Source organism: Arvicola amphibius, chromosome 4, assembly GCF_903992535.2.
Source record: "Arvicola amphibius chromosome 4, mArvAmp1.2, whole genome shotgun sequence".
NCBI lineage: Eukaryota > Metazoa > Chordata > Mammalia > Rodentia > Cricetidae > Arvicola > Arvicola amphibius.
In genome coordinates this window covers 89,072,179-89,093,894 of record NC_052050.1, presented here as the reverse complement: position 1 = coordinate 89,093,894, position 21,716 = coordinate 89,072,179, and the positions used below count along the sequence as shown (strand labels likewise).

The following is a 21,716-nucleotide window of genomic DNA, read 5'->3' as shown; positions in this document are numbered from 1 at the left end:
CGGCCTCAGCAGGTCCTGAGCAGACAGGGCAACCCATGTGGTTCCCACTAACCCTAGCACTGTTCAGTGCCCCCGGGGAACCTCAGGTGAACCCTGTGCCCCACATCCCTGGTATGGTAAGGCAGAGGGATAAGATCTGATCAAAGACCTGTGTGGGCCGGACATGAGCTGCTTATTAGAGGCCCTGGAGACCCAGCCACCCTAGTAGCGCGAAGTGAGCTGTAATGTGCGCCTCGCACTCCCGGGTGCTGAGTTTGGCACAGACGTGGGGTGCTCAGGGGTCACGCGCCCCGTCTCTTCATCAGAGCCTCCCTACCCAGCTGGCCCTGAGCTCACTCAGCAAGAACGCAGACCCCCTTTGCCTATCCACAGAAACAAGCTCAGAGCGAGCGAGGCCTGCGGATGGGTCTTCCGGCTCGGCTCACTCCTGTGTCTGTCTGTACCTTTGTTTCAAACTCGCAGAACCTGTAATTTACTCCTATGAAAGGCAGTTACTGCTCTTGTTAGGAGGGAGCCAAAAAGAATCTGGCCAGGAAGTCCTCTGCTTCTTTAAGGACAGGGACACCCTCTCCCCCAGCTGCTAGGGTGGCGGGAGCTGTGGAGTCAGACTTTGGGTAATTCCTGACACCTACCCACCACTCTGTGTGCAGCGGTTTAGGAAGGCGAGGAGAAGCCCAGCTGTGCGCATGACCCGGGATGCTCTGCTTCCTGCGTGCTGTGACTCTGGGAGTTCTCAAACGCAAGACCCTCCCCCAAGCCCCCTAGGAATGTCCTCCAGGGCGCGTGTGGCATTAGGATCCACAATGTTCCTGAGAAGCCCCTGTGTTTACCATAGTACCCCCATCCCCATTTTCCTCCAAGACTGAGAACACAGGACCAGTTATTTCCGTCTTCAACCATTTATTGAGGGCTACCGTAAAGACCTAGGGGCGGGGTTCATTGAAGGGTAGGAGAGGGGTCGTAGCCCATCTGGGAGGCGTGACGGTGGCGCTTAACGGTACTTCTCAGTCAGGACGGAAGACAGGATAGACATGAACTTGTCCCAGGCTTCATGGACCTCAGCGGTGAAGTCGGCGGGGAAGCGTGCGGCCAGGGTGACCAGCAGACAGTGGGACAGGAGCTGCGGAGGCAAAAGGGAGGTTCAGTGCACAGTGCTGCGGAGACCCCGCTTGCTTTCTTCCCTGTGTCCTTCCCTCTTGAGGTCCCCCTCCATTCTCACTAACCCACCTTAAAGTTGACCGGGTCCACGCGCAGGATGTAGGCGTGCAGCTCACTCAGCTTGGTCAGAGCACCAGAGAGGTTGTCGATGTTCTTAACCGCGTCGCCTATGGCAGCCAAGATCTTGGAGCCGTGGGCACGCAGCTGCTGCGACCCGTGGTGCAGGTCGAAGTGCGGAAAGTAGGTCTTCGTTTGGGGGTAGCTGCAGAAGAGCCTGGGGGTCGGGAGAAAGCATTAGTTTTGGGGGTGGTCGTTAGGCGGACGACTCTTGCCTTGGGCTCAAAATTTAAGGGGTCCTAAAGACTTACCAGACGGAAAAACAAAACAAAACAGTATTTTACCGCAATGTTCAAACAAATGAAATTAGTGGCTGGAGAGATGGCTCAGCAGTTAAGAGCACTGACTGATTTTCCAGAGGACCCAGGTTCAATTTCCAACACCCTTATGGTAGCTCACAACTGCCTGTAACTACAGTCCCAGGGCTTTTGACCCTTACACTCATATACTTGCAAGCAAAACACTAACGAACACAAAGTAAAAATAAATTATATATTTAAATAAAGAAATGAAATTAAATGCAAAAAAAAGCACATTGAATAGTGCAAAACACAAAACAAAAGCCAGGTCTAGAGAGATGATGGCTCAGCAGTTGAGAGCACTGACTGCCCTTGAAGAGAACTTACAACCTCCAGTAACTAAGGTGCAAGGAAATCTCATGCCTCTGACTTTCCAGTGGCACCTGTTCTCACAGGCAGGCAGGCAGGCAGGCAGGCAGGCACACACAATAATAAAATAATAATAATAATAATAATAATAATAATAATAATCTCTTTTTAAAAAGTAGCCCAAGATAGATATTGCCATTTCCTGTTGCCGCAGGCCCCACTGCACCTCCTCATTGCCTGTCCCTTGCTCATTCGTCCATTCCTACTCATTCAATAAAGACTTGTAGAGCCATGTGGAGGGCTTGGCGAGGACCGTGACTGACAGTTCACCTCCTCTAGCTGCTTACAATCTCGGTCCCCTTCATCACCGTGTCTTCCTCCTCATGGCCCCTTCCCAGTGGCTTCTCCCCACCAACTTCTCCTTGTCAGTCCCTTCCTGCTGACCCCTGGCTTCTGACTTGGTGACTCAAGCCACCATGCCTGGACTTACCTCTCCAGAGTCTCAGTGCCGATGGCCTCAGCCTGCGAAGCCATCTTGTCCCACATGGACATGATGATAGCTCGCTCGTTCTTCATCAGAGACATGGCGGTGGTGGTGAGGGCTGGAGGCTGTGCTGGAGCTGAATGCACTCAGAGCTGGCCTGATGGTGCTTGTCCCCAGTGTCTCCTTATATATACAAAGTCAGGGGCCCTGACAGGCTATGGCCACTGGTTGGTAGAGGGGAGGGGGCTTGTAGGGTGGGGCTTGTTATCAGACACAGTGACCAGCAATGGGAATCAGGGCCTGGTAGGACTGAGGGGGTCTAGAGCTATCGCTCCTGCCCATTGCCCTTGGTCTAAGGGGGGCGGGGTGCTGGTCACAGTCCTGCACTGAAAGCAGGAGAGATAGGGGCCTAGCCATGTCAGGAGGTCATTCCTGTGTTCAGAGCTACACTGCCCTTCCTCATTTCGGAATCTCAAAATTGTCTGTGTTATCTCTGCTCATCATCCTTAGTTTCTGTGACTCTTGAGTTTCTGCCAAGGAAGTAGGAGTCCCTCTCACTCAGCACTGAGGGAAGAGTATGGAAGTCTGTTCCTACCAGGAGGTACAGGTTAGCAAAAAAAAAAAAAAAAAAAAAAAAAAAAAGCAATAATTTGCACCATAGCCCTCCATAGCAACCAGTGTCTGGAGAAACACATGATTTTTTTTTTTTTTAATGAAGCACATGATTCTTCTAGCTTAACTTAACATGCAGTGAAGTCGATTTGTTCATTGTCCTCTGAACTGGCACGTGTATAGACTTACGTATCCTATTCACAATCAGGATATAGAATGGCTCCGCTGTCCTAGAAACCCCCACGGTCACCCATTTGCCGCCTCATCGTCCTCTTACTAATCCATCATTTTCAAAAACTTGTGTGGCTGGGGTCACACAGCATTGTATCTTTTACGGCGGGCTTCTTTCACCTTGTCTAATATCCTGTGGACTCATCTACAGTACCAGCAGTTGGCTACATCTCATTTTAGGATGCGACTATGCAGCCGTTTATCCTTGCAGTCCCCGAAGGACTCTTGTGGTTTCTAGTGTGGGGTTATTACAAACAGACACGTTGACCATGCATGGAGAAGGCTCTGCATGCACACAGGCTTCTATTTCTCTATCTCCGTGTCTGTAGATATCTATACCTAGGAGTAGAATTGCTGGCATATGCGGAGGGCAGATTTAGCCTCATAAGGCAGGCCAAGCTTTTCATGAGCGTCTTTGCTGTCCCGTAATTCCGATGTGTATCATTGCCAGAGTTTTTGAGTCTTAGCTGTTTGGTCAGGTAAGTAGTGATGCAGCATTGTGGCCGAGAATTGTGTTTCTCCAGAGGCCAGTGATGTGGAGATCACTCCATGAGGCTATTCGTTATCCATATGCTATCTTTGGTAGCCTCTTTGCCTAAGTACTTTGTCCCCTTTTAAGCTGGGCTATTCTCTTACTGGTGGCTTGTGGGCATTCTGTATGATCTGGGGATAGTTCTGTCTGTCAGATATTGTTTGCAAATACCTTCTATTAGATTTTTTTTTTCTTGAGACAGAGTCTCCCTGTGTAGCTTTGGCTGACTTGGAACTTGCTATGGAGACCAGGCTGGCTCACAGAGACCCACCTACCTCTACCTCCCTAGTGCTGGGATCAAAGATGTGGGCTACCACACCCAAATTGAGAAAGAATTCTTAAGAATTCACTACCTAACTACAAAACACAAAGGTTTTTATCTACATTTTCTTCTAAAAGTTTCATAGTTTGCTTTATGTTTGTATTGGTGATTCATTTTTAAATAAATTTTGTTTGCAGTATGGTATGATAAGGCTATGCTAATATTTTTGATCATGGACGTCTGCTCCACAGTTAACTGTCACAAAGCCTCTAAGCTCTCTGTTAAATTCACTTCTCACACTGATTAGTAAAAGCTTGACTGGCTGCTAGGCTCAGGATGTGTGCTTGCCTAGCTTGTGCGAGACCCTGGATTCAACCCTCAGGCTTATATCCCCACCCCATGCTAATTAGCTCTCACTTCTCGGCATCATGGCTGATACAGAGTGTAAGCATTAATTAGCCACATTTTCATTACTTTTCATTTGTTTAGTGGGTGTGCAAGGGCCAAGGCTGGAGGTCAGAGGACAACTTTGAGAGCCAGTTCTTGTCTTCCACCATCTGGATCCTAGGGATGGAACTCAGGTCTTCAGGCTTGGTGGCAAGTGCCTTTACCCAGTGAGTCATCTTGATGGCCCAAATTAGTCCGTGTGTGTGTGTGTGTGTGTGTGTGTGTGTGTGTGTTTGAGACAAGGTTTCTCTGTAGCTTTGGAACCTGTCCTGGAACTAACTCTAGTAGACCAGGCTGGCCTCAAACTCACAGAGATCCACCTGCCTCTGCCTCCTGAGTGCTGGGATTAAAGGCATGCACCAACACTGCCCAGCTAGTCATATTTTTATAAGACAGTTTCAGGACACTATTCTGTCCCATTGATTTACATGTCTATGTTTAACCACAATGCATTGCCTTGATTACTACAGCTTTATAGTAAGTCTTAAAGTTTGATAATATCCTACAGATTGAGAAAAATAATTTTCTTTTGTTTTTTTGAGACAGGGTTTCTCTGTGTAACAGTCCTAGCTGTCCTGGAATTAGCTCTTGTAGACCAGGCTGGCCTCAAACTCACAGAGCCCCACCTGGCTCTGCCTCCCAAGTGCAGAGATTAAAGGTGTGCGCTACCACTGCCCGGCGAGAAAAATAATTTTTATTTACTAATTGATTTTTAGTTTTTTTTTTTTTTTTTTTTTTTGGTTTTTCGAGACAGGGTTTCTCTGTGGCTTTGGAGCCTGTCCTGGAACTAGCTCTTGTAGACCAGGCTGGTCTCGAACTCACAGAGATCCGCCTGCCTCTGCCTCCCGAGTGCTGGGATTAAAGGCGTGCGCCACCACCGCCCGGCGATTTTAAGTTTTTTAAAATTTAACTTTAATTTTTTGATTTTTCAAGACAGAGTTTCTCTTTGTAGCCCTGGAACTTGTTCTGTAGACCAGGCTGGCCTCAGACTCAGTGGTCTGCCTGCCTCTGCCTCCCAAGTATTGGGACTAAAGGTGTGTGCCATCACTACCAAGCTATTTTTTTTTTTTTTTGAGAGAGGGTCTTGTTATGTAGTTTATGCTGGTCTTGAGTTTGTGATCCTCCTGCCTCATTTCCCAAGTGCTGGGATTACAGATGTGTGTCACATGCCTGGTAAAACAATATTTGACAATCATATATCTAAGAAAGAACTTGTCTAAACTATGGGACTTGGGTATAGCTCAGTAGTAGAGCCCATACTTAGTTTAGCATGAACAGGTCATGAGTTTAGTTCCTATACCAAAGCTAAAGCAAAACCAAAATTCGAGGCTGGGCTACATAGTGAGTTCTTCAAGCTAGCCTGAACTACAGTGTGCAACTTTGTATCAAAAACAAGCAGACAAACAAACATTGTAGATACACCACTTCATAGCTACTAGGATGGCCATAATTAAAACCACAAAATAAAGCCAGTGTGGTGGCACAGGACTTTAGTCCCACAACTCAGGAGGCAGAGACAAGCAGATCTCTGGGGAGTTCCAGGTCAGCCTGGTCTACAGAGCAAGTTCCAGGACAGTCAAGGCTACCCACAGAAACCGTGCCTCAAAAAAAATCAAAAATAGATAGATATTAAAAAATAATTTAAACTGGGAAGTGATGGCGCATGCCTTTAATCCCAGATCTCTGTGAATTCGAGGCCAACCTGGTCTACAAGAGAGAGTTCTAGGATAGCCAGGGCTACACAGAGAAATCCTGTCTTGAAAACAAACAACAAGCAAACATACAGAAAATAAAAATGCTCGTGGAGATTTAAAGAAATTGGAATCTTGATAAAATGGAACAGGAAGCGATTGAATGGTGCACACCGGAAAGCAGTTTGGCAGTTTCTCAAAAAGTGAAGGCAGCCGGCTGGTGGTGGCTCAAGGCTTTAATCCCTGCACTCGAGAGGCAGAAGCAGAAAGATCCCTGCTAGTTTGAGGCCAACCTGGTCTACATAGGGAGTTCCAGGGCAGCCTGGGCAACATAGAGAGATCCTGTTTGAAAAACAAACAAACAAACAAAAATACAAGTTAAAGGTAGTGTTGCCATATGGTCTTACTGTTCCATTCCTGCATATACACGCAAGAGAAAGGAAGCACATATCTAAAAATAACAATGGGAGTGTGTTCATAGCAACAGCATCACTTTTTATTTCCGTGAACTGTGAGCTGTTTCATTCAAATATGATAGTCATTCTCTTTGGATAGTTTTTTTTTGTTTGTTTGTTTTTTTTTGTTGTTGTTTTTTTTTTTTGAGACAAGGTTTCTCTGTGTAACAGCCCTAACTGTCCTACAACTTGCTCTGTAGACCAGGCTGGCCTCGAACTCACAGAGATCCATCTGCCTCTGCCTCCCGAGTGCTGAGATTAAAGACAGCTCATCAGGCCTCCCTTAAACCAACAGCTGTAGCATAACCAACTGCTGATCTCCAGTCAGGGCCCTCATAACATTATTATTGATGATAATCTGAAGTGGAAACAACCCAAACGTTCCTTTTCCTCCCTCCCCGATTTCTCCACGACAACTCCATCAGGATCTCATGTATCCTAGCCTCAAACTTCCTAGGTAGCCATGGATGACCTCTGAATTATCTCCTGAGTGCTGGGATCACAGGCACGAGCTGCCACACCCAGTTTACGTGGCGCTGGGGTTTGAACCCAGGACTTCACGCTAGGCAAGCGCTCTGTCAACTGAGCTACACCCCAGCTCTGGCACGTGGACTTCCAATGTTACGAAAAGAACACTGGACTGTTCCAAATAACTGGTCAATTTATATTTCCCATAGTGATGTGAGTTTCCCTCCCAAATAGCCAGCACTGTTGGTATTCTAGTCTCCTTTGACTTAGGCTTTCTGGTCAGGAGTGTGGTGATTTCTCTTGTGGGTTTCCTGGTAGTGAGTGAGGTTGAGCCTTTTCACGCCTTCACTGGCTGCTGGATTTCCTCCTCCTGAAGTATCCTGATGCTCGTTTTTCTGTTATGCTGGTCTCACTGATGTGTCAGAATTTGGAAAATATATGAAATTACATATGGATTATATATCAAAAAATACATATGGATATAATTTCTTCATCAGTTTTGCATGTATTTTATCTCCCCCAGATCTGTAGTTTGTAGCACCCCTCCTAGAATTGTACATCAAGCTTTGGACCTTGCCCATGCTGTGTGGATGCTCTGTACTCAGATGCATCCCCAGCTCTACCTCATTCTGATGAGTAATGATGACAAGTTTCTCATCTTAAACTGTGGGTGGTGGCACACAGTTGTAACACCAAGCATTGTGCAGGCTGAAACAGGAGGATTGTTTTGAGTCTGAGGTCAGACTGAGCTCTATAGTGTGTTCCAGGACAGAAAACTTGTCTCCAAGAAGAAGAAAGGGAAAATTTGTGTAATTTTTTTAAAAAAAGTTTTTCAAGACAGGGTTTCTCTGTATAGCCTTTACTGTCCTGAAAATTGATTTGTAGACCAGGCTGGCCTTGAACTCACAGAGATCCGCCTGCCTCTGCCTCCCAAGTGCTGGGATTAAAATTGTGCCACCACTGCCTGGCCATAAGTTTGTAATTTTGATGAAGTAAGTTTGTGAATTTGATGACCTGTTGGAAAATGTCACATATTTCTATCCAAAATACCCTGAGGCTGGAAACACCTTTCTTGCCCATCAATGTATGACAAACAAATTATAATTATGATATTTCCATTCAATGAGACACCGTTCAGCCATAAAAGTGGAGTGATGATACACACGGGAACATGAATAAAATTTGGAAACATCATCGAAAGTGAGAGAAACAGATTCACAAAGTTATGCCTTGTGATTCCACGTCCAGCAACTGTCTGGAACAGGCAGATCCATACAGAGTGGATTACGGTTATCAGGCCTGGGGAGGGGAGAGAGGAAATGGGCACCTTATAGGAAGATTCTTTTTTGGGGTGATGACAATATTATAGCACTAGAGAAGGGTGATGGACATACATTATTATGAATGCACAAAATGCTACTGACTATTAAATGCTGCTATCTTTAGGATGTCATATTTTGATTTTTATATTTAAAAAATAATTTCTAACCGGGAGGTGGTGGCGCATGCCTTTAATCCCAGCACTCGGGAGGCAGAGGCAGGCGGATGGATCTCTGTGAGTTCGAGACCAGCCTGGTCTACAAGAGCTAGCTCCAGGACAGGCTCTAAAGCTGCAGAGAAACCCTGTCTCAAAAAAAAAAAACAAAAAAAAACAAAAAATAATTTCTATCTTATTTAATGTGTTTTTTGGGGGGAGGGGTATTGTTGCATGACATGTGTGGAGATCAGAGCACAGCTTGTGGGCATTGGCTCCTTCCACCATGTTGCTCCCTGGGATTGAGCTCAGGTTGTCAGACATGGTGGCAAGTCCTTGACCTACGAAGCTATCTCACTGACCCTGTTTCTGTGGTTTGATTTTTTTCCCTTGGTTTTTGAGTTGTGGTCTTGCTATATAAACTTGACTCCCCGGGAACTTGCTGTGCGGCTCACAATAGTGTTGAACTTGCAGCGATCCTCCTGTCTTTGCCTCCTGAGTGTTATAGGCATGGTACTACCCTGCCTGGCTTTTTTATTTATTTTATTTTTATTTTTTAAGACAGATTCTCACTGTCTACTCCAGACTAGCTCAGAACTCACTATGAAGCCCAAATCATCACTTCCTGCTTCGACCTCTGGGGTGCTGGGGTTGCTGAGATGTGTCCCCTCGACCTCTGGGGTGCTGGGGTTGCTGAGATGTGGCTCCCTGACCTCTGGGATGCTGGGGTTGCTGAGTTGTGCCCCCTTGACCTCTGGGATGCTGGGGTTGCTGAGATGTGCCTCCCTGACCTCTGGGATGCTGGGGTTGCTGAGATGTGCTGCCCTGACCTCTGGAATGCTGGGGTTGCTGAGATGTGCCTCCCTGACCTCTGGGATGCTGGGGTTGCTGAGATGTGCCTCCCTGACCTCTGGGATGCTGGGGTTGCTGAGATGTGTCCCCTTGACCTCTAGGGTGCTGGGGTTGCTGAGATGTGCCTCCCTGACCTCTGGGGTGCTGGGGTTGCTAATATGTGCCTCCCTGACCTCTGGGATGCTGGGGTTGCTGAGATGTGCCTCCTTGACCTCTGGGATGCTGGGGTTGCTGAGATGTGCCACCATGCCTTGCTGCCTATGTTATTTTTTTATTTACTCACTTTTATTTTTATTTTTGGGCAGGCAGTGTTTTGTGTGTCTACAACTGGCCTCAAACTTACTATATATCCAAGGACGGTCTTGAATTTTTAAAATTTTTTTATGCGTTGATGTGTGAACTGCGTATCTGTGTGAGGGTGTTGGAGCCACTGGAACTGGAGTTACAGACAGTTGTGAGTTGCCATGTATGTGCTGGGAATTGAACCCGGGTCCTCTGGAAGTTCGGTCAATGCTCTTAATTGCTGAGCCATCTCTCCAGCCAGCCTTGAAGTTCTGATTCTCAGGTCTCATAGCAAATCAGACTATAAAATACATAAAATAAAATTAAATAAAGAGTAGTTGAATTTGGCACACACTGTTAATCCCAGCACTCAGAAGGCAGAGCTCTGTGAGTTCAAGTGGCCAGCCTGATCTACTCAGTGAGTTCCAGGACAGCCAGAACTATGTAGAGAGACCCTGTTTCAAAACAAAACAGACAAACAAAAAAGAATAAAAGCATGTCCAAATATCAGGATTAAGAGAGATTCTAAGCGGGTTGGAGAGATGGCTCAGGGGTTAAAAACACTGGCTTCTCTTCTAGAGGGCCTGAGTTCAACTCCCAGCACCCACATGGTAGCTCACAACTGCTTATAACTCCAATTCCAGGTGTCTGGCACCCTCACAGGCAAAACACCAATGCATATAAAAATAAATAAATCATAAAAAAAGAGATTCGAAGCACATTTTTTTAAAGCTTCCCAATGCTATAGTATGTATTTGGCAGCAGGTTTGTACTGGATTGCTTTTGTGTGACCTAAGATCAGTGACATTTATCAAGGCTTTCCAAGTTCTTCACACCAAACTCTCTCTGTGAGGGCAGTTCTATCATCACTGGGGTTTTTAAGGTAAGGAAAAAGAAGCTCAGGGGGATTTAAATGTGCCTATGGTTCCAGCGGAGGAGGGAACCAGCTGTGTGGTGGTGTAGGCTGGGGTGCTGACTGGGGAAAAGCCAGTCTTGGTTTCTCCACCTGTGAACACAAAGACCCCAGACCTGTGCAGAGTCCAGGATGCTGAAGCTGCTGATCTGCAGTCAGAATTGCAAGCTCCAGGCACATTCCGAGCTTGAGTAACTGGGCTGAGATGTCTATCTGGTCAATCAAGTAGAAGCCCCCAAGAAAGGTGACCGTGTTGGGAGGGTAAATTAGCCTTGTGAGTTCAGTTTCATCGTTTAAACCTCTGCGATGGAGAAGGCTTAACTTCCACTTCAGTGCTATGAAGGGTTGCCTCTAGCGACAGGAATTCAGGACATGGGATTCAAAACTGTCCTTTTGCAATTCTGGGCAAGTGGCTCTTTCTTGGAGAGGCAGGAACACCCAGTGGAGAAGGTGGCTCCCAGATAGTGTCTGTGAGCCCCACCCAGCCCTCTGGCTGACCAAGTGACAGGATTGATAAGGCCTGGCATCCCTATGGCCTCCCACTCGGCACAAGGGAGACCCTGGGGGCTGGGGAGCAAGGTTCCAAAGTTCCAGTTTCCAAAAGTCTACTTCTTCTATCAAGAAGGTTATGAAAGCACATTGCTTAAATTTGAAATGAGGGCTCATGGAGACTGGAGGGATGGCTTATCATTGGCCACTCTTCCAGAGGACCCAGGTTCAATTCCCAGCACCCACATGGCAGCTCACAACTGTCTATAATTCAAGTTCCATTGGTTCCAACTCCCTCACACAGACATACAGGCCAAAGACCAATGAACATTAAAAAAAATAAAAAGAGGACTCACTTCTATGGGACGTAACACAGCAGAGTCCGAGGCCATGCCCTGCAGAGCCTAGGCTGGCCCTGGTGCTTCACTGAACAGTTTCCAATCCTACTCCTGGTGAGAGAACCGGGGTCCACAGTGGTGTCCATGGATCCACAGACCACAGTGTGACCATAGTTGCTGGGGTTTCTTAGCAATGATGCGGACAGCTTGGGGGGGGGGGCTGAGATGCTGCACCTTGAGATAACACCCCTGAGGTGGTCCTGGGCTCTCCTTGTCCTGCTGTCAGTACTGGGTGAGGCCGCGTGGGAGGGAAGTACACCAGACTGCTGCAGTGGTCCTCTCCCGGCACTCAGCATCAGCTCTTTCCACCGCTATTTTAGAGTTAGCCGTGGTAGAAAGGATTGAGCCCAGGGCTTGGTGCGTGATGGCCAAGTGCTCACCACTAAGCAACATCTGCAGCCTTCTCTATCCTCGAGAAGGTTTCACTGAGTTGCCCAGGCTGGCTTTAACTTTCCCCCTACATTGGTCTCCCTTGTAGCTAGAAACACAGGTCTCCACCACTAAGCCTGGCTGTCATTAGTAATTACATAGAAGAGAAAACTGCGAACACTCCTGTGGAAGTTGCTGGCAAAAAGCGGGTCCTAAGGTAGTAACAGTGGAAACCCTGGGCTCCTTCATTAAGGTCCTTCCTGTCCCAGAGATGACCATTGGAGTCCCAAGGCCCTGGTGAACGGAGGAAAGCCTGGACCACAGCCCTTCCTGGCCCAAGCGCCTGGACACCTAGTCACTCTTTGCCATCTTGGTGGGAAGGTCCCACGACGTCTTTTAACCATCCCCAGGAACCCAGTCCCATATTCCCATCTGCTTCCTTCCCAACCTCACTGCCCCTTCCTACTCCTGACTCCTAACTTCCATTCTAGGGACCCCTGGTGGGTATCGTGGGAGACCTCAGTACCATACAATTCAACAAGACTGGGATAAAGGCTTGCAAAGCGAGCAAAAGCATCCCTTTCACATTACACATCCAAACCATCAAAAGGGCAAATGTAAGCGCAATTCTCAGACACTGGCAAATAATCAAATGGTATCTTCTCTCTGAGTAATAGTTGAAAAAAATGTAATAAAAATGTAATAAGACTACTTTTTGTCATAATAAATTTTAGGAAACAAATAAAATAAATGAATGCGTCTTTGTTATGTGATACCCAGACTGGTATGAGCCCGACCTCTCTATATATCTATATCTATAATTTGTATGTATGTATGTATGTATTTGTTTGTTTGTTTTGGTTTTTCGAGACAGTTTCTCTGCATAGCCCCGGTTCCTTCTCGTACTTTTAAGTTTTAACTTTATACGCTCTGGTCAAATCAAGCATATAAATTACAGACACTTCTTTGGAGAGTCCCAGCAGCTCAGAGAAGGCATCGCGCCTGCGCTTCCAGCCGTCCACGCCTGCGCAGAGACCCTGACTGATGGCACTCTCCGGCTCCCCCCCCCCTCCCCCGGCACCGGGGAAGTCTCGCGAGAGTGAGGACGCGCGCGCGTTTGGGTCCCGGCTGTGGCGCCGGCTTCCTCCGTGTCGGTGCGGGGCTGGTGCCTGGCTCCGGCTCCTGCCCTCAGTGTTTCCCTCAGGCCCCCGCCCCGACCCCCGCAGCATGGGGGACAACACCAGCCCCATCAGCGTGATCCTGGTGAGCTCGGGCAGCAGGGGCAATAAGCTGCTCTTCAGGTACCCCTTCCAGAGGAGCCAGGAGCACCCCGCGTCCCAGACAAGTAAGTGGCGCCCGGCGGCCACCCGCCCTGCCCGTCCGGCAGGGCACCGTGCCGAGGAGGAGGAGGAAAAGGGCCACGGCACGACTCCGGAGTCTCCAGCCTATGAAACAGTTTATAAATACCTAAGAATTGCAGGCGCTAGCAGTGGTGCTCACGTGTAATCCCTGCTCTCAGGAGGCCGAGGCGGGAGTATTGCCATGAGTTCAAGGCCAACCTTTTCTCCGACACCAGATTTTACACACAAACACGAATTTATTAATTATTTTATAATAATATAAATATAAAATATAAATCATTGTAAGGTCTGAAGTTGCCCTTGAGCTCTGCTCCTTACCTACTGCGGGACAACCGCTCACCGTTTTGATAATCATCCCCCCTGCACATGAACTCCAAAAGTGGATCCACCGAATAGTGAAATACTGCGTCACCCCCAAAACCCCCAGCAAATCGCAGGACGCTCGTTTTTGTGTGTCCTCTGCCTTGAATCCGCTTCCATCTGTTGAACACATCCTTAGTGGTAGTGCACCTCTGTATGAGAATGCAGGCTTCCTCTGTGGGTGAATGTTATTCTTAAAACTTGGTAATATGATACAAAGGTGCTAAACTACAACAACAAAGTTGGTATCATGCTCTCAGGACCCCCTCCCATAGTCCCTAAAGGAGGTACCACCTTTACCATTCTCCAGAACCTTCTGGGAAACAAGCATAAACACACAGTATGCTCTAAGTAGAAGTGGAAATACACCGTTTGTTCATTTTTATTTGTATTTTGTATGTTGAACACAGGATCAACCTTTGTAGAGGCCTTGTTCTTTTTAATGACTGCAGCGGGTTCCTTGAGATGAGCAGTCTATGAATTGTTCATCTGGTTCTCTGTTACAGTGTTTTTCAGTCTTTTGGGGGCTGGGCAGGTGGTTCAGTGCTCTCAAGAGTGCTCTCCAAGAATGAGGATGTCACTTTGAACCCCCAGCATCGATATAAAAAGCCTGGCATGGCTGTGGTGCCTGTAATGTCACCATTGAGAAATGGGCTGATCCCGAGAGCTCCCTGGCCAGCCAGCCTAGCCTGAAGGGACATGTTCTGGTTCAGGGAGAGACCCCGTCTCAAGGCAGTAAGATGCCAATAAAGGAAGACACTTCACAGTTTGTTTTGGCCTCCACCTGTGCTTTTAGGTCACATACCATGCCCAACACCACCACCATCATCAACAATGCCCCCTCAAACTGCACATGTCCTTTCTGGATGTTAGTCTTTTGTAGAATATCTGTGTGAACAAGTCTCGAGTCACGTGGTTGAGTCTGAGGGCTAATGGTCATGTCCTAAACAGGTTCATTTTCAGTCTCTTAGTCAGCTGCTTCTGATAAATGTTGGTTTTGGTTTGGTTTTTCGAGACAGGGTTTCTCTGCTTAGCTCTGACTGTCCTGGAACTCACTCTGTAGATCAGGCTGGCTTCAAACTCACAGAGATCCTCCTGCCTCTATCTCATGAGTGCTGGGATTAAAGGCGTGTACCACCATCGCCTTCCTGTATCTGTTAGTTTTATTTGTGCATTTGTCTTATTGAGAACAAGCATGTTTTCCTGTTTTCAGAGCCATTTGAATTTACTTTTCAGAGAATTCATATCCCGTGCCTGATTTCCTATTGAATACTTAGTTTTTCCTTATAGACTTGAGTTATTTATATATTTGAGTTAAACGTAAGAATTTTGCTGGTCTGTGGTGGTACATGCCTTTAATTCCAGCACTTGGGAGGCAGAGGCAGGAGGATCTCTATGAGTTTGAGGCCAGCCTGGTCTATAGAGTGAGTTCCAGGACATCCAGGGCTACACAGAGAAACCTTGTCTTGAAAAACAAAACAAAGCAAAGTAAGACTTTTGGGTCAGGAGTGGTGGTGCATGCTGTCAATTTCAGCGCTGGAGATGCAGAGTTGGGCAGATATCTCTGAGTCGCAGGCCAGCCTGGTCTAACTAGTGAGGTTCTTATTAGTCAGAGCTACAACGTAAGATCCTGTCTCAGAAACACAAAAAGGAATTTTTTTTTTATCACAGTAAATAGCTAGTTTACTTTTTCTGTGTAGTTTTCCAAAATTTTGATTTTTACGGAGTCAGGTTTTCAAATCTAATCCCTTTTGGTTTCTGAGTTTTGCTATCTCTAAGGCCTTCTGCTCTGTTAGAGGAGGATGATGTCAGTTTGCTTCGAGTCAGGGCTTAACTCTGTATTCCAGGCTGGCTTGGAATTTACTGTGTAGAATAGACTACTCTTAAGCTGGTGACACCCTTCCTCTCTGGTTCTGGGGTGCTAGGTTTGCAAGTGAGCATTTCAAGATTATTATTATTATTATTTTGATTTTTTTGAGACAGGGTTTCTCTAGCTTTGGAACCTATCCTGGAACTAGCTCTTGTAGACCAGGCTGACCTAGAACTCACAGAGATCTGCTTGCCTCTGCCTCTTGAGTGCTGGGATTGTGTGTGACACCACCACTCTGTGTGCATTTCAAGATTATTAACAAGAGAAAGCACTCCTGAGTTTTTCTTTAGGACATTTATTGTCTTGCTTTAAAATGAATTCATTTCCTTACTTAAGATAGGGTCCTGCTGTGTATCCCTGGCTACCTGGAGTTAGACCAGACTGGTCTTGAATTTATAGAGATCCTCCTACTTCTGCCTCCTGAATGCTGTAATTGAAGGTGTGAACCACCACTCTTGGTCTTAAAATTTGTCTTGATCTAAGGTAGAGGCTCCTAAGAGCTGTTAGAGTTTGGGCACTTGCTGAGAGTTGTGTATCCTGCTTGCTTGTCTCTAGAGCCCTATGGAAGGGAAACGGAGACAGGCCAGGATGTGGCCATATGGTTGCTGGATTTCCTTGGATGTTGGTCCTAAAAAACCAACATAATTCAGTTTTCCATATGGCTATATCATCTTATTGAGTCACCTCACTTCTACCATATGCTAAATTCCAGTGTTTATTTTTTCATTTTATTATTTGACACAAAGTCTCATGTAGCTGAGGATGACCTCCATGCATCCAAGACTAACCTCCAGCTCTCACCTGCGGAGTGCTGTGATTACAGGCATGTACCATAACTTGCTTTTATGTGGTCCTGGAGATTGAACCTAGGGCTTCGTACATGCTAAGTAAGTACTGTACCAACTGACTACATTTCTAGCGCCTTTCTTCTCTCTTTAATGGCCTCTTTACATGTGAGTCTCTTGCCATTTTGTTTTCTGTTTACTACAGATATGGCCTTTTCCGCTTCAGTATTATCCTGGGAAATTTTGACTATTTTTCACCAGAAACTTTAGTATCAATTGTGTTAGCCTCTACTTTCAAACGGTTGGTGTTTTGTTGGAGGTGGAAGTAGAGGCAGCTTTCTTCCCCCCTAGTTTTTAGAACTAGAACATTATTATATGACAATTGAAATTCTCAGTGTGAGCTGGAGAGTAGCCCCTTCTTGGGTTCAGGTGTTGCTCCTTCACAAAATTCAATCCTGAATCTGCAATAGATGCTTTGTATTTTTTTGAGACAGGGACTTCCTCCTGGCCCAGAAGCACTATATATATCAGGCTGGCCTCAAATTAAGAGAGATATGCCTACCTCTGCCTTCCAAGTGGTGGAATAAAGGCACAAGCTACCATGCCTGGCTGCTTTGTTTGCCCAGTACTGGCTATATTTTGTCTCTTAGTCTTGGCACTCTAGTAGACTTTGACTTGTGCTTGGTAGGGTAGGCATGTTTGCCACAGGCTAACTTCTTGAGGTGGTAGGCCTCAGAGGGCAGCACAATATCTGTGTAACAATGTTTGTAAACACTGACAGTTCTTTTTCAACCTCTGAGATCAAAGAGCAGAAGTAGCTTTTTGAAATGTTCTGATCAATAGGGGAGAAAAAAACCTTTCTGTTGGATATTCCCATTCAATAAAATAGCATATTTTCTATTCTTTCAGTCTATTTTTCTTTCAGTGGGTGACATGGAACCCAGGGCCTTGTAAGTGTTCCAGCACTGAACTGCATCCTAACTATTCTGTTCATTCTTCTTTCCCTTACTAATGTTTTGATGTTTTTTCCTTGATGACTCTCTTTAGAGTCTCTCTCTCTCTCTCTCTCTCTCTCTCTCTCTCTCTCTCTCTCTCTCTCTCTCTCCCTCTCTCTCCTCTCTCCCCCCTCTCTCCCTCTCTCCCTCTCTCCCCCCCTCTCTCTCCCTCTCTCCCTCCCATTCTCCCTCCCTCTCCCTCTTTCTCTCTCTCTCTCCAGGCTCAGAGATCTGCCCACCTCGGCTCCTGAGTGCTGGGATTAAAGATATTCACTGCCATCACCCTGCTCTATTTATTTTTATTTATGTGTCTGGGCTTTCTGCTTGCATGCGTGTTTGTGTACCACATGTGTGCAGTGCTCATGTAGGCCAGAGAGTTCATCACCTAGAACTGGAGTTACAGTTGTGAGCCAAGTCATAGGTGCTCGGAATCTAAGATAAGTCCTAAGCAGTCAGTACTCTTAACAGCTAAACCATTTCTCCAGCCTCTATTTGTTGTTTTTATTATTTTTATTTTTGAGTCACTGTCTCTATATTTTGGTTGGCCTAGAACTCAGTGTGTAGATCAGCTTGGCTTTAGACGCATATAGATCTTTCTGCCTCTGCCTCCTAAAAATTGAGATTGAAGAAAGGCATATTCAAACCAGACATGGTGGCACATGCCCTTAATCCCAGGATTTAGGAGGCAAAGGCAGGTGGATCTCTGTAAGTTCGAGGCCAGCCTGGTCTACATAGTGAGTTCCAGGACAGCTAGAGCTGTTACACAGAGAAACCCTGTTTTAAAAAATACCAAAACAAACAAACAAAAAACCAGCCAGACAAACAAAAAAATTTTGGCCAGGTGTGGTGGTGAATGCCTTTAATCCCAGCACTTGGGAGGCAGAGACTAGTGGATCTCAGTGAGTTTGAGGCCAGCCTGGTCTATAAAAGCGAGTTCCAGGACAGCTAGAGATGTTACATAGAGAAACCCTGTCTTAGAGAGAGAGAGAGAGAGAGAGAGAGAGAGAGAGAGAGGGAGGAAAGGCACATTCCACCATACTTGACTATTTTTAATTTATGTTTAGTTATATATATTTATATAAACGTGTATGTGTGTGTGCATGTGTGTTCATACTTTGGCATCTGTAGAGACCAGAGGTTAACACTGGGATGTCTTTCCCAATCCCTTCTTAGTTTATTTTCTTAACAGGATCATACTGAATCTGGAGATTAATGTCTTGGCTTGATTGGAGCCTTGCAGCTCATCTGTCTGCATCCCCAACACTAAGACTATGGACACATGCTGCCATTTCACAGTTGCATAACAGACGCTGCCCACAGAGCTGTCTCCTTAGCCCCTGGGCTAATTTTTGAGAGAGAGGGTCTCACCGTGTAACAGCTCTGGCTGTCCTGAACTCGCTCTGTATCCCAGGCTGGCCTCAAACTCAGAGATCTGCCTGTCTCTACCTTCCAAGTGCTGGTATTAAAGACATGCGTCATCACCCCTAATTTATCATATGGGTTTTAAACCAAGTTTTTAAGCCATAGTGTTCTAGTAAAGAATTGTTTATGTGTATTGTATGAAGGCTATGGTATATACTTTTAAAAATTCTTCTCTCTTTACTGTCTAATCACCATTTCACATTTAGGATATTTAAATGTATATTCCCCATGCATGTAATTATGGTTATATTAATTTTTATGTAAGAAAATTAAGGTTCATAGCTGGGCATGGCGGCCCACATCTGTAATCCCAACACTGTAATATTCAACATTTAGGAGATAGATTAGGAGTTCAAGTCCAGCCTCAGCTGTATAGAAATTGAAGCTGACCCTGGCTACATAGTAAGATCCTGTCTCAGTCCCCTCCTCCAAAGAGTAGCAAAGCCATTTTCTCATATTGTCATAGCTTCTTGGAAACCTTCTTATAATCTTTTCTGTTCTCCAGATAGGCCCTGGTTTCACATGCTGATTAAGCGCTATCACTGAGCTACATGCATCCTTAACCCCTGAACGTTTTTTATTATAACGCAAGTCTTGTCATTTAAACCACTTTAAGTACGTGATTTCAGTAGCATTAACTGCATTCTTTCCATTGTGAAACTGTCACCATTATGTATTTCCAAAGGTTTCGTCATTTAAAGTGAAGTTCTGTAATGATAATAATTCATTTTCCTTTGTTCCCAGCCCTTGCTAATGTCCAGTTGCCTTTGTATCCCTGTGAATTTGCTTATTATAGAGTTTTCATATTAAATAATGTTTGACATTGTGTATCAGACTTATTTCATTCAACCTACTATTTTTAGGATGTATGAGTTTGTTCCTCTTTGTAGCTGAATAATTGTGTATACAGTGGAAGCCATGGATTTTAATAGCCCCACAGTCCTGTGTGTGGAGAGATCCTACTTTTTTAGCCATTCTTCTTTTGCCCTCATTCAGGTAAACCACGCAGCAGATACGCTGTCAACAATACGGGTGAACATGTTGATGACCAGGATGGTGACTCCAGGTAAGAGCTCACCAGTCATTCTGGGCAGCAGGCCTGGCCAGAGCTCTACCCTTCTGTTGACCCAGATGTTTGTCCCTCTGAGAAATCTGGTGCCCTTCTCTTCCATGTAGTGAATGCTTTTAGGTAGTGCAGAGCTGGTTGTACTGCCTGTCTCTGACTCAGAGATTTCAGCCCAGCAGCAGCTGTGGTAAGTAACGGAGTCTGGACGAGGCATGTCTGCGGGTTACATTATTTCCAGTGAGAGGCTCTTAGAGGAAGGCCGATCCCTTTCGCTGTCCTCAGCCTGATTCCTCAGCCCGTGCCTACTCGGAAACAGTACAGCCTGGGCACATTCTTTCTCAGGTGACAGTGGCAGCTGGGGCTGCCATGACTGACACTCCTTCAGGCCTGGATGAAAGGCCAGTCCTTCCCCCTGTGTTCGGTCTTTCTCTGTGTCTAGGAGGACTGTCAGGTCTACATTGTGAGCAACCGCTTTGCCTTTCTTTTTTTAAAATTTATTTTATTAAAGATGTTTTGCTTGCATGAATGTTTGTGTGAGAGTGTCAGATCCCCTGGAACTGGAGTTACTACAGTTGTGAGCAGCCATGTGGGTACTGGGAATTGAACATGGATCCTCAGGAAGAGCAGCCAGTGCTCTTAACCACTGAGTCACCTCTGCAGGTCCTTTCTGCTTTCTTAGGTGCAATTTAAAGGTTAGTAAGAGAGAATATAAGTCTAGGAAACAGAGAAGATTGTGACTTACTTGCCCTGGATCCACTGAAACATAGACAAGGCCTGTGGGGAAAAGGATAGGGCTTCCGCTGTCCCGGGAAAAGGTAGCTAAGACTCCCACGCTGGGTCTTTGCGATGTAGTGAGTCAGTGCTGTTTCCTGTCAGATCTTTGAGGAGGCACCATATTCACCTCTGTGATTGCAGTACCCAAAGTATGTGAGCTTTTGTTTCTTTGTTTTTATTTTATTTTATTTCACTTTTAGTTTTTGTGGCAAGGTTTCACGCCAACCTCTGTGCAGCTGAGGATGATCTTGAGCTTCTGATCTTCCTGCCCTACCTCTCAAATAGGGTGACAACTCACCTGGGGGTGACAGGCATGTGACACTATATTTAGTTTAATGTGGTTCTGGGGATCAAACCCATGGCTTCATGCATGCTAGGCATGAACAACACAGGAACCTTGTTGATCTATGAGCCACATCCTCAGCACCCCAAGTGTGGTTTGTATTCTCTCCTGTGTGCATGGTAGGAGTGTGGGGGGGGCAGGTTGGGGTGGCTGGGGATAGAAAATTGCTGGTCTTTTTAGAGGACATTTTTTGATAGACAGGCCTATGAGATTCCCCTGCTTAAGGATGGTGGTTTGAAATAAATGTGCCTGCAATAATAGCACTTGGAAGGAGGATGCAGGGAGGATCAAGAATTTAAGGCCAGCCTCAAATCCTTAGTAAGTTTTGAGGCTACCCTGGCCTACATGAGACTGTCTCAAAACAACAAAACCAAACAAAACCCCTTTGCCCCTGCATACTGCGTAGGTGTATCTTGTTTTTCACGTGTGCCACAGACTGCTGTGGAGCAGGATTGTCCTCACGGTCACCTCCCCCCAAGTTCACTGGAGAGAAGACTTTCAACAGCCTCATTTACTTTTCTTTTTTCTTTTTCTTTTTTTTTTTCCTGAGTTTTTCAAGACAGGGTGTCTCTGTGTAGCCCTAACTGTCTTGTAATCTCTGTAGACCAGGCTGGTCTCGAACTCACAGAGATCCATCTGCCTCTGCTTCTGCCTCCAGAATACTGGCATCAAAGGACAGCATGCCACTATGCCTGGCTTTGAACAGTTTTTCATAGAGAAATTTCCTAGGGATGACAACAGCATCTAATTTCTGCAAGTGAATTTCAGAGATTTACAAAGATGTTTTCTAGGGACTCATTTCAGTATTTAGCATGATTCAAAAGAGAAAACCATGGGAGGAGAGGGCTTTTGTCTGAGTTCTTCAATGAACTTGAGAATTGCTTCATTTGGTAATTTT

General features: G+C 45.9%; 2 protein-coding genes across 4 annotated transcripts in view; one reads left to right on the top strand and one right to left on the bottom strand.

Moving 5' to 3' along the window:
* Positions 1-991: 991 nt before the first annotated feature.
* Positions 992-2,468, bottom strand: LOC119812014 (hemoglobin subunit zeta). The gene is made up of 3 exons (XM_038326314.1): positions 2,374-2,468; positions 1,228-1,432; positions 992-1,120 (listed from the first exon to the last, which is right to left on the bottom strand). Exons 1-3 carry the CDS (start codon positions 2,466-2,468, stop codon positions 992-994), a joined length of 429 nt encoding a protein of 142 aa, XP_038182242.1.
* Positions 2,469-12,960: 10,492 nt separating this feature from the next.
* The window catches only part of Nprl3 (NPR3 like, GATOR1 complex subunit), a 39,803-nt gene continuing 31,047 nt past the window's right edge, over positions 12,961-21,716 (top strand). For all 3 annotated transcript variants that reach the window (XR_006020788.1, XM_038325060.2, XM_038325059.2), the window contains exons 1-2: positions 12,961-13,187; positions 19,632-19,701. Coding sequence is in view for 2 of the 3 variants with exons in the window: in XM_038325060.2 (XP_038180988.1) it covers positions 13,070-13,187; positions 19,632-19,701 (188 nt within the window). In the remaining variant the exon portion in view is untranslated. The remainder of the gene's footprint in view (positions 13,188-19,631; positions 19,702-21,716) is intronic.

Bases quoted from the DNA above. Each gene is read 5' to 3' on its own strand.
- LOC119812014 (XM_038326314.1), bottom strand. From the start codon at position 2,468: ATGTCTCTGATGAAGAACGAGCGAGCTATCATCATGTCCATGTGGGAC. The intron at 1,433-2,373 runs GTAAGTCCAGGC...CCCGACCCCCAG, and splicing joins GGCACTGAGACTCTGGAGAG to GCTCTTCTGCAGCTACCCCC. The intron at 1,121-1,227 runs GTGGGTTAGTGA...TTGCCTCCGCAG, and splicing joins TGGACCCGGTCAACTTTAAG to CTCCTGTCCCACTGTCTGCT.